The sequence below is a fragment of the Palaemon carinicauda genome, chromosome 12 (genome assembly GCF_036898095.1).
Source record: "Palaemon carinicauda isolate YSFRI2023 chromosome 12, ASM3689809v2, whole genome shotgun sequence".
NCBI lineage: Eukaryota > Metazoa > Arthropoda > Malacostraca > Decapoda > Palaemonidae > Palaemon > Palaemon carinicauda.
The window spans coordinates 135128045-135141446 of NC_090736.1; the positions used below are offsets into that span (position 1 = coordinate 135128045).

The following is a 13402-nucleotide window of genomic DNA, read 5'->3' on the forward strand; positions in this document are numbered from 1 at the left end:
AGAGAGAGAGAGAGAGAGATGCAGTGAATTTAAAATAGTAGATTTATCCTCTTAAGAAGAGAAAGGTGTTTCTAAATTAATTTTTCTTGAGTAATATCAAATATAAATCTTTTACATTGAGTGGGAATTATTAATTCATATTTTGATAAGGTGTCAGACAAGCTCAAAAGATATAATTTCTCCTATATAATAAAGAGAAAGTGTCTGGATATATATATATATATATATATGGATAAATATCAACATAGCATCGTGTTCAAATAGAAATAAATTTTTACCTCATACTTGGGATCGAACACTAGCCCTTCTAATGAAAGGGCAGGTCGAAACCAACCATGCCACGAGAGGCCATATATATATATATATATATATTGTCACGCTGAGCATCAACCACTCAGAAACTACTGTACAATCTCCCACAAATTACCAAACTGCCATGTGGTAGCTAGGATTGATTGAAGCTGTATGTGTGCATATCTATATATTTAGCCGTCATTTTTGACGGGTTGCATACACTAGAAGCAGCAGAAACATAGATAAATAAGGGAGAAATATAAAAAAAAAGACTCGCTCTGAAGCACAGAGAAAAAACAAGACCGGATTGAAAAGTACTTCTCCATGAGAGCATAGCACACAATTCACCATTATTATTAGTAGTAGTACTATCCAAGCTACAACCCTAGTTGGAAAAGCAAGATGCTATAAGCCCAGGGGCCCCAATAGGGAAAAAATAGCCCTGTGAGGAAAGGAAATAAGGAAATAAATAAATGGAAGAGAACAAATTAACAATAAATCATTCTAAAAAAAGGCAACAACGTCAAAACAGATATTATTATTATTATTATTACTACTATTATTATTATTATTATTATTATTATTATTATTATTATTATTATTATTATTAGCCAAGCTACAACCCTAGTTGGAAAAGCAAGATGCTATAAGCCCAGGGGCCCCAATAGGGAAAAATAGCCCAGTGAGGAAAGGAAATAAGGAAATAAATAAATGATGAGAACAAATTAACAATAAATCATTCTAAAAAAGGCAACAACGTCAAAACAGATATTATTATTATTATTAGCCAAGCTACAACCCTAGTTGGAAAAGCAAGATGCTATAAGCCCAGGGGGCTCCAATAGGGAAAAATAGCCCAGTGAGGAAAGGAAATAAGGAAATAAATAAATGAAGAGAACAAATTAACAATAAATCATTCTAAAAGAGGCAACAACGTCAAAACAGATATCTGGGTAAACAACAGTAAGTGTTTGGCTAGAAAGAGATAGATTAGAACCAAGAACCTACTGTATTATTGGACTGGTGTGAACAAGGGATGAAGGGGGGTGGGGGGAGGGGGCTGTAGTAGGAGCAGGACTCTTCTGAGGGGTCTATCCCCCCCATCCCATCTGCCTCTTCCACTCCAATAAGCTGTTGTTGATCACATCCTGACCCCCCACTCTTTTAAACCCTTCCCCCCTTCTCTCATTGAAGCAATGTTAACTTTACTCGCTGGATCTAAAGGATCTATTTCCTCTTTAAATAACCTTCCCTCTCACCCCCTCTCTCTCTCTCTCTCTCTCTCTCTCTCTCTCTCTCTCTTCCTCAGTGAGAAGGGGGGATACATTATCCAGCCTCCCACTCTATACAGGAGAGATAAGGGAGTATTCTTGTATTTCGTTTTGGTTTTAGAATCAAGATGTGAATTTTTTTTTACTAGGATTTTGGGGTTAAGTTAAAACTATTTTATGTTAAAGTTCCACTCTAGTTAAAATATACTTTGTATATCATGTATGAATTTTATATTCATAAAAATAATATAAAAAACAACATACACGTTACAAAAAAAAAAAAAAAAGAAATTATAAGAAATTTTATTTTATAATTTTTTTTTTTTTGTAACATGTATGTTGTTTTTTATGTTATTTTTATGAATATAAAATTCATACATGATATACAAAGTAAATTTTAACTAGGGTGGAACTTTTAACATAAAATATAATGTTTTAACTTATGATTTCACATCAAATGTTGAGTATTTTATATCTTGCTTTATAGAACATGTTTCACGAAATTTTAGATGAAATATGAATCATAAATATTTTTTATATTAAATAGCAAAGAGTGCCTTCAACAATCTACAAACTCTATTGACAAACAACAGAATAGGGATTTAGATAGAACCTAGACCACTGAAAATCAATTTTAGATGAAATATGAAGAAATATAAATAATTTTTATATGAAATAGCAAAAAGTGCCTTCAACAATCTAGAAACTCTATTGACAAACAACAGAATAGGGATTTAAATAGAACCCAGACCACTGAAAATCTATGTATGGTAAACACTTATGGCTCAAGATCGTGAAAAAGTTAAAAATATCACTTCACGCGAACTGTCGACCTAACAGCGCCAGGACTCCTCGCTACTGGGAGGGAAGACGTTGGTGACTGGTACAACACGTGAACATACGCTACCGGGGTCTTAAGCGATGTCAGGCAGGGCAGCCTTTATTATTATTATTATTATTATTATTATTATTATTATCATCTATATATTAATATGATAGCGTGTGTTATTTATTTTGTCACACTTTAAAGAAAACGGAAATAATTTCATGGTATACTCTTACAAATTCACATCAGACTTTGATTACTTAGCCGATCTTGACTACGGTCTACCCCAAAGCTAAAGCAAAGTCCTTCAATAAGAAGGCAACTGTGCTTACCCCCATACAAATGGGAAAAGGGGTGTATTAATAGAAGTCGAGGACATGACACCTAGATAGACGGATAGATAGATAGATAGATACCCATACAAATATGAAAAAAAAAGCTGATATAACGCGTCGCAACATTTTGTATTGCATAGAGTATTTTATGGTATATTGCAGTAACTTGAAAAGCAATTGCATGGCCTATTGTAAACAGATTGGCAAGCCGTATGTGTAGGCTACATGCTCATTAGTAATGAAGTTCATATATATATATATATATATATATATGTATATATATATACACACATATATATATATATATATATATTAAATATGTAAGGTAAATAGATTGTAAAGCTGTGCGTGTATATTTTTTATTATTATTGAAATAAGCTTTATATATATATATATGTACTGTATATATATACACACATATTATATATATATATATATATGTGTGTGTGTGTGTGTGTGTATATATATATATATATATACACACAGTATATGGTAATGCTATGAATTGAAACTGTACTTGCCCTGTATTTTGTAGATCGTAAAACATGAAGCTATAATGTACTGTATGTAGGTTTGGCGATGCTAGAACTCACCCCCCCCCCCCCTTCCCCCCCCCCCAAGTCCATACCCAATACCTCTGTAATAACTATACCCAAAGCATTTGACATTGGGACAGGGCTCTCATATGATGTTCAAGGGATTACCTCAGAAATTACCCTAAATTTAGAAAAATTACCTTAAAATTTAGAAAAATTAAATTACCTTAAATTTAGAAAAACTAAATTACCTTAAATTTAGAAAAATTACCTTAAATTTTTAAAAATTACCTTAAATTTCGAAAAATTACCTTAAATTTCGAAAAATTTCCTTAAATTTAGAGAAATTACCTTAAATTGTGAAAAATTACCTTAAATTGTGAAAAATTACCTTAAATTTAGAAAAATTACCTTAATTTTTTAAAAATTTCCTTAAATTTAGAAAAATTACCTTAAATTTAAAAAAAAAATACCTTAAATTTCGAAAAATTACCTTAAATACTAAAGAAAATTCATAAAACGCAAAACAGTTATATCATGATTTACAAAATCTGTTTTTTGAAAATTGAAAGATGAATTTTAGATACACAATGTTACTATAAAAAGATTACTTTATGAAAAAAATCGCCTTACAATTACCTTGAAATTTCCTTAAATCAACTAAATTTACTCAATCTGAGGCAATTACCTTGAAAGCGAGAGCACTGCGTTGGAAGCATTACGGAAAATTCTCAACTTACGAACGATACGTTCCGAGAAGCTATTCGTAAGTCGAAACGTTTTTGGGACGAATTTTTTTTTCATTTTCGCCTATCTCAGTAGCCTACGATTTTCATCTGCTAAAGTAAAAAAATTAGTCCTGTTTTGTATTAAAAATGCCATTTGGCCTACTGTATTAAATTGTATAATATTGTATGAGACATAAGGGTCGAATTTTTTTGGGGGGGGGGGCATACGATACGCCTCACCTATCTCAGTAGCCTACGATTTTCATCTGCTAAAGTCAAAAATTAGTCCTGTTTCGTATTAAAAATGCCATTTGGCCTACTGTATTAAATTGTATAATATTGTATGAGACATAAGGGTCAAATTTTTCTTTTGTTTTGGCATACGGTAGGCCTCACCTATCTCGGTACCCTACGATTTCCATCTGCTAAAGTCAAAAATTAGTCCTGTTTCGTATTAAAAATGCCATTTGGTCTACTGTATTAAATTGTATAATATTGTATGAGACATAAGGGTCGAATTTTTGTTTTGTTTTGACATACGATAGGCCTCGCCTATCTCAGTAGCCTACGATTTTCATCTGCGAAAGTCAAAAAATTAGTCCTGTTTTGTATTAAAAATACCATTTAGCCTACTGTATTAAATTGTATAATATTGTATGAGACATAAGGGTCGAATTTATTTTTATTTTTGGCATACGGTAGGCCTCACCTATCTCAGTAGCCTACGATTTTCATCTGCTAAAGTAAAAAATTAGTCCTGTTTCGTATTAAAAATGCCATTTGGCCTACTGTATTAAATTGTATAATATTGTATGAGACATAAGGGTCAAATTTTTCTTTTGTTTTGGCATACGGTAGGCCTCACCTATCTCAGTACCCTACGATTTTCATCTGCTAAAGTAAAAATTTAGTCCTGTTTCGTATTAAAAATGCCATTTAGCCTACTGTATTAAATTGTATAATATTGTATGATACATAATTTCATTATGAACTTTTGATACAATATCTGAAAATTTTCATTTGGATTCGTGTTCGTACCCGAATGTTCGTAATTCGAATGTTCGTAATTCGAATGTTCGTAATTCGAATGTTCGTACCCGAATGTTCGTAATTCGAATGATCGTAAGTTGAGAATCTCCTGTAGACTCCTTAGGCATGGTATGTTATGAATATTGCCTTTTTCGATTGCCACTTGACCAATTGCTGTATTGCCCTTTTGATTTGCATTGTTATTTTTAAGATGTTTGAAAAGACTAATTCTTTTTTTTGGATGATTTTAATGGAAGAGAAATCACTGTTAAGTTTTTCTTAATTTTATTTTTAGTTTGAAAAGATAACTCCCTTTTTTAATAATTTAGGAGGAGAAGAATTAAGAATTATATGTTTATATAAATTTATAAATTGGAAGAATATTTGAAATGTTATTTAGAATGAAAAATTTCATTTTGGATGATTTTGAAGAAAGATAAATCACTATGAGTGAGTTTTTTAAGTAATTTTATTTTTAGTATGTTTGAGAAGATAATTCCTCTTGAATAATTTTAGAGGAAAAAAAATTAAGAATTATATATTTATATATGTTATAAGGAAATCTAATTTTATATACATATAAGGTAGAAGTAAATCTAATATATATATCTCACGAATTGTATATAATATCAAGAGACATAACAGACGAGATACTCATAACTTTCATCTTCCAGGGTGGAACCAGTTCAGCTGACGTTCATGGTGGTGGGCGCCGGAATGGGCGGCCTGGGGCTCATGATTCTCTTCGTGGGTTGTCTCTCGACGGGCGCAACGAGGAACAAAGTCTATAGGACATGGCGAGGACGTGTAGGGGGCAGGATCTCCTGTGCTATTGTAAGTGGAATAGGATATGTCTCTTGGCTGGTACTTGGTCCGCTTTGACAAGTGTTGACTGAACTGTGATAATATGTAATTGTGTATGTGGAGAACTATGGGAAAAATAATAATGTATTAACCCTTTTACCCCCAAAGGACGTACTGGTATGTTTCACAAAAGCCATCCCTTTACCCCCATGGACGTACCGGTACGTCCTTGCAAAAAAAATGCTATAAAAGTTTTTTTCATATTTTTTATAATTTTTGAGAAAATTCAGGTATTTTCCAAGAGAATGAGACCAACTTGACGTCTCTATGACAAAAATTAAGGCTGTTAGAGCAATTGAAAAAAAATATACTGCAAAATGTGCTGGGGAAAAAAAACCCTGGGGGTTAAGGGTTGGAAATTTCCAAATAGCCTGGGGGTAAAAGGGTTAACACTAAGAGAGAGAAAAAGAGCTACATGGGTTCGAGAACAAACTCAAGTAGAGGGTATTCTAACATGTAAGAAAAAGAAATGGACATGGGCAGGACATGTAATGAGAATGACAGATAATAAACATTGAGAATAACAGAATGGGTCCCTAGAGATTGCAAAAGAAGCGGATGAAGAAAATAAATATGATTGATTGACGAGCTAAGAAAGTTTGCAAAGAAAGACTAAAAAAAATGCAAGTGGAAGGACATGTCTGAGGCCTATGTTCTGCAGTGGACTAGTAACGGCCGATGATGCTAATGTATGTGTGTCAAAAGTTTGCAGGTGTGGACTGGCAAAGAAAGACTATAAAAATTGCAAGTGGAAGGACATGTCTGAGGCCTATGTTCTGCAGTGGACTAGTAACGGCCGATGATGCTAATGTGTGTGTCAAAAGATTGCAGGTGTGGACTGGCAAAGAAAGACTATGAAAAATTGCAAGTGGAAGGACATGTCTGAGGCCTATGTTCCGCAGTGGACTAGTAACGGCCGATGATGCTAATGTTTGTGTCAATGTTTTTATTGGGGAGAATTGTTTATTTTATGTCTTCATCAACTAAATGAAGGATTTAGATTGTATTGTGACTTTATCAGAAATTATAAACATTGCAATGGAGGCATCTATTGTAATGGAAACTAACATTATGTATAAGGAAGCTTTAAAATGTGCATTTAGAAATTGCTTTGGATATGTGTTAAAGCAAATTAGTGTTCCATGATCATTCCAGAAGATAAAACCACACCTGTTTTACTTTTCATTGTTATTATTATGCAGAATAGCACATGTCACAGACAAGGTCAACAGGACATAAGGTAGCTCTGAGCTTACAGAGTACATTATTATGTAGATTAACACATGCTGTAATAGACAAGCTCAACAGGATATAAGGTAGCTTCGAGCTTACAGAGTACATCATTATGTAGTTTAACACATGCTGTAATAGACAAGGTCAATAGGTTAAAAGATAGCTCTGAGCTTACACAGAGTACATTATTATGCAGTATAACATATGATGTAATAATCAACAGGATATAAGGTAGCCCAGAGCTTACACAGAGTATGTTATTACGCAGTACAGTATAACGCATTATGTCATAGGGTTAACAGGGTTGCAGTGTAATACATGCTGTCATAAACAAAATTAGCAGGGTATAAGGTAGCTTAAAACTTACACAGATTATTTTATTATACATTATAACATGTTGTCACAGACAAGGTCAACAGGCTATAAGGTAGCTCAGGGCTTACACAGAATATGGTATTACTCAGTATAACACATTCTATCATAGACAAGGTCAACAGTATATAAGGTAGCTTACAGCTTACACAGAGGATATTATTATACAATATAATCAATTCTGTCATAGACAAGGTCAACAGGATATAAGGTAGCTTGCAGCTTACACAGTGGAAATTATTATACAGTATAACCAATTCTGTCATAGACAAGGTCAACAGTATATAAGGTAGCTTACAGCTTACACAGAGGATATTATTATACAATATAACCAATTCTGTCATAGACAAGGTCAACAGGATATAAGGTAGCTTGCAGCTTACACAGAGGATATTATTATACAGTATAACCAATTCTGTCATAGACAAGGTCAACAGGATATAAGGTAGCTTGCAGCTTACACAGAGGATATTATTATACAGTATAACACATTCTATCATAGACAAGGTCAACAGGATATAAGGTAGCTTGCACCTTACACAGAGGATATTATTATACAATATAACCAATTCTGTCATAGACAAGGTCAACAGGCTATAAGGTAGCTCAGGGCTTACACAGAATATGTTATTACTCAGTATAACACATTCTATCATAGACAAGGTCAACAGGATATAAGGTATCTTTAGAGTTTAGATACTAAACTAATCCTGTACTGTCTCTCTTTTTTCAGTTTATGGGTATCACATACTTATTGTCACTGGCGTGGCTGCTAATGTTTGCTGCTCTCATCATTATCACCCTATTTTACACTCTCGCTTGGCTCCAGTGCCAGAATGTTCCTCAGAATGCGTGTATTGACTACAATCAGTTTGGTAAGTGATTTTCATGTGTTGTAGAGTTAAGTTAATTGAAGTATGGGGTTGTGAGTCTTTCCTGAAACCTATTTTATTCATTATTTTCTAATTAACTCATCTATTATCAAGTATTACAATGGCAAAGCCTCTTCAAAATTTATGCCGAACCTTAGCTATGAACATTGCATCCATTACGTTCCAGCAAGGTACGATCTCTGGAATGACGCACCTTTCAGCGTTGCAATGAGGTAGAGTATGAAACCATCAAAGTAGACGTGACCTTTTGCTAGGTAAAGTGACAGTCATTGGTCAAAAATTGAAATTTTAAAGGCTGCATCTAACATAGAACCCATTTTCATCTCGGTTTGCTACTCAATTTTAAGAGTGTTTTGCAAATTTGTCTATATTTTTTTTTACCTTAAACTGAATCAGACCAGTGTTCAACATTGAAATAAATTACAGCTAACATGAAAAAATTTGATACCGACAATTCCCTTTTTATGCTCTGGTTTCCAAATTATGAAAAACACAAATTAAAAAGCACTTGTGTTGAAGTCCCAAAACTGGATGATTTAGCACCATTGTTTAGTCAGTTCAGAACAATTATTTGAATTCAGGCACCCCATTTGAAAGCCCAGAGGCCAGCAAAATGTTTTCACCTGGAATCTAAACAGTAGGGATTAGATTATCAACCAGATAGCTAGGTTGGTAGCGTCGTGGGCTTCTGTTTCAGAGGTCCCGAGTTCGCGTCCCCCGCCAGGACGTGGATATCGTGAGACCTTCTACCCGGGGGTACTCCCCTGGGTGGCGCCTGGGGGTGAGGTTAGAGGGGGCTAGTGATAGTCCCTGTTGGCTAATGGTTGCCCGAGCAGAATGATGTAGATCGTCTCAGTGGAGACCTAAAACCCGCAACTTTAACTTTTTAACTTTTTTTTTCCATCATAGTACTCTAGAAGTGTTTGTGTTATAAACACAAAATTCTTATAAAGTAAGTAATGTGGTGATCAAAATCAACTTATTTATTCATACAAAATATTACTCCATCAACATTTTTAAATATGCTGTACTTATTGAAGTCTGTATAAATTTCATAGACATGTACTTTTTGTAAGATACAGTACTGCATTACTGTAGAATACAGGTTTATTTTTCCTTTAACCCAGAACTCTACAGAAGTCGGACAGATTCCTCTCGGCAATTAGTTCAATTGCAGGATATTTTCAAATTGGAACTTAAGGTCTCTTGGCCGTACTCTCAATTTTTTATAATTATTGTTTTAGACTAAGCCACATTAAGAGAAGCACTCCCCAACCTGCAGAGCCTTGGCAATGTCACATACATATTCTGCGACTCGTCGGTATAATTATAAGTACAGATCTCACTAATGCTCTTGTTTAGGGTTAGAATTCTCTTGCTTGAGGGTACACTCGAGCACACACTCCTACTGTATCTTATTTCTCTTCCTCTTGTTTTGTTAAAGTTTTTATAGTTTATATAGGAGATATTTATTGTTGTTACTCTTCTTAAGATTTTTGATTTTCCTTTTTTCCTTTCCTCACTGAGCTATTTTCCCTGTTGGAGCCCCTGGGCTTAAGCATCCTGCTTTTCCAACTAGGGTTGTAGCTTAGTAAGTAATAATAATAATAATAATAATAATAATAATAATAAAGAAAATAAAATGTATTATTATTATTATTATTATTATTATTATTATTATTATTATCTAAGTTATAACTCTAGTTTGAAAAGCAGGATGGTATATACCCAGAGGTTCCAACAGGGAAAATAGCCCAATGAGGAAATAAAATAGAGAAACATAGAATAGTGTGTCTGAGTGTACTCTCAAGCAAGAGAACTCTAACCCAAGACAGTAAAAGACCATGGTACAGAGGCTATGGCATTACCCAAGACTTGAGAACAATGGTTTGATTTTGGTGTGCCCTCCTAGAAGAGCTGCTTACCATAGCTAAAGAGTAAAGAGTCTTCTCCCCTTACTAAGTGGAAAGTCATGCATTATAGGTAATAGAATTATGGTATATTAAGGCAAAAGGATTTACATTAATATATCTATTGATTTTTTTCAGATTTTCTGTTTCCTGTAGGAACGTTGGAAGAAGACAAGAGAGTGTGTCCAACGGAGAAAAAGATATTCTGCAAAGATTATGTTAACAATGCCGTAATTATGTTCATCTTAGCTTCAGTCTCTGCCTTCTTGGTTATACTTTCTCTAGTGAGTTGAACTGACAAAAGTTATGAGTTTCTACGAGTTAATAACGTACTTATAGCTGTATATATTCTTGCACCAGTAGATTAACCCTTTTACCCCCAAGATATGTTGAACTTTCAAGCACATTTTGCTATATCTTTTTTTAAGTTGTTAATTTTTGCCATAGAGAGGTCAGGTTGGTCTCATTCTTTTGGAAAATGCCTGAAGTGTCGAACTTTCAAGCACATTTTACTATATCTTTTTTTAAGTTGTTCTAACAGCCTTAATTTTTGTCATAGAGAGGTCAGGTTGGTCTCATTCTTTTGGAAAAGGCCTGAAGTGTCTCATAAAGTTATCAAAAATATGCAAAAAACATGTAAATAACAGTGTTTTGCAAGAACGTACCGGTACGTCCGTTGGGGGTGAAAGGATAACTAAACTGAACAATTGTCAATGAAAGTTAATTACTGTACTGTACCAACCGTGTGTCACACGATTGTACATACGTAGTTCATTTTGTGCTTGTATCTTTGCTCTCCCCTAACTGACCCGCTCCTCCCGCCTCCCCCCCCCCTCACCAATGTGACGAGCCGTAGGGAAGGTTGTGACTCAAATGCAGGTTGAAAGCAACTGAGTGAGTTTATTATAGAACACTCTCCTTTATATACAAAAGTTCAAGGCAACAAGAATATTCATGTTCAAAATCAACACCGTTACCATTGAAAAAAAAAAAAAAGACATGTTTTTTCAGGTTCTTTTAAGTGCGAGGGGAGAGCGAAGATACAAGCACAAAATGAACTATGTACGATCGTGTGACACACGGTTGGTACAGTACTCACAGCCGTATATATCCGTGTACCAGTAGATTTACCAAATTAAAAAAAATATCTATGATAAAACAAATAATTTAATTCCTTAACTTAAGAGAAAACCTAAAACAAGAATCTGCTTTGATATATTCACATTATTACCTTGTTCACTGGAAAAGAAATATCTTCACTATTTTTTCATGTTTTTGATTGGTATACAGCTTCCTTCCCCATTCATGAAACTTTTTATTTTCATTGCTCAACGATCAAAATTTTTAATTTTTATATAAACAAATATTTTGGCTCAATAGTCTAGTTAAAGGTCTCGATATTGGTAATATATATCATGTTAATTTTTTTTTTCTTTTTTGTAAGTCACAGTTCATATAAGCATGTTTTTTGACAAGTTTGGATTTAAGAACTAAAGTCATTCTAATATATTTTGAAAATTGTCCCACAGGTTGCATGGTACTTAAATAGGTAATGCCAGTAATTTCTGAACAGCATATTATCATTTTTCAGTTCTGTACTTTACTAAACTTCATCAGTGTGCCATGTTAAAATGGCTAACAGTAGTAGAAATCTGTCCTCTGATTTAATAGTACCTTTTTATGATTTCATTTTAAGCCGTCTTGTATACTCTCAGCATAATACCAAGCTCCTTGAGCTTGTATAAATTGTAAGTCAATTTGTTAATCCATCCAATTTGGCGACCTCATGAAATGGCATATTCAACCCTCTTGATAATGATACTCGTGAAAATATGTGGTTCGCAACGAGCTTTCGCAGAGATAGAAATATCTTTTAACCCTTTTACCCCCAGGCTCTTTGGAAATTTCCAACCCTTAACCCCCAGGGGGTTATTTTTTCCCCAGCACATTTTGCAGTATATTTTTTTTAAATTGCTCTAACAGCCTTAATTTTTGTCATAGAGAGGTCAGGTTGGTCTCATTCTCTTGTAAAATGCCTGAATTTTCTCAAAAAATTATCAAAAATATGAAAAAAAAAAAAATTTATAGCATTTTTTTGCAAGGACGTACCGGTACGTCCATGGGGGTAAAGGGATGAGTTTTTTTAAACGTACCAGTACGTTCTTTTGGGGGTAAAAGGGTTAATAATGGTACTCATGAAAATATGTGGTTTGCAATGAGCTTTCCCAGAGATTAAAATATCTTTAATTGTTTACAAAATTTTTCAGAGTAAATTCTGTCCATATAACAAAGTTATTATATAGTAAATTCCTCATATACTGTGTAAAACTCATCTTTGATCGTTTAGATTCTTCTGAAATATATCTTGGTTTCAGTATTGTAATTCATCGTCATCATCATCTCCTGCGCCTATTAACGCAAAGGGTCTCGGTTAGATTTCGCCAGTCGTCTCTATCTTGAGCTATTAAATTAATACTTTTCCATTTATCATCTACTTCGTGCGTCTTAGTCCTCAGCCATGTAGGCCTGGGTCTTCCAACTCTTATAGTGCCTTGTGGAGCCCTGTTGAAAGTTTGATGAACTAATCTCGGAAGAATATTTTACTAGAGAGGAGACGTCGTGGTTATGTATATTAGGGACTAAAGTCAGAATATTTTGAAAAAAAAAAAAAAATTACCTTATATAAGATTTATCTAGAAAAGAAGATGAACTTAAAGCTTGAATGAATAAAATCCTTGCAAATAATTGATAATGTATGTTTCCTTAATGTGGAATTTATTTTATTACATACAGTAGCTACATCATGGGCTATACTGTACAAAATGAATGAACTCTGTATAGTATTAACATTGAAAACCTAAGATCTCCTCTTGATAATTTTGAGTGAGAAAGACCTTTCAAAGTATATTTTCCATTGTTTTTCACGCTAAGCAACAAACTTTATGATATACAGCACTTATCCCTTTTACTTACCTTAATATTTGAATGTTTTAGAAATTCAACAAAAGCTAGGGACTAAATATCTTGAGTAATTATTTAATGTTAATCTTCTTTAGTTACTTGTACACTATCTCAAATTGTAATCACCACATCTTTCACTAAAATTCCTTT

The 13402-nt window shown here is 33.6% G+C and overlaps 1 protein-coding gene across 1 annotated transcript in view; it reads left to right on the top strand.

The window, feature by feature from the left end:
* M6 (neuronal membrane glycoprotein M6) overlaps positions 1-13402 on the top strand; it is a 247202-nt gene that overhangs the window by 230958 nt on the left and 2842 nt on the right. The window contains 3 exon segments of the mRNA XM_068384571.1: positions 5694-5853; positions 8222-8363; positions 10430-10575. Coding sequence (XP_068240672.1) covers positions 5694-5853; positions 8222-8363; positions 10430-10575 — 448 coding nt within the window.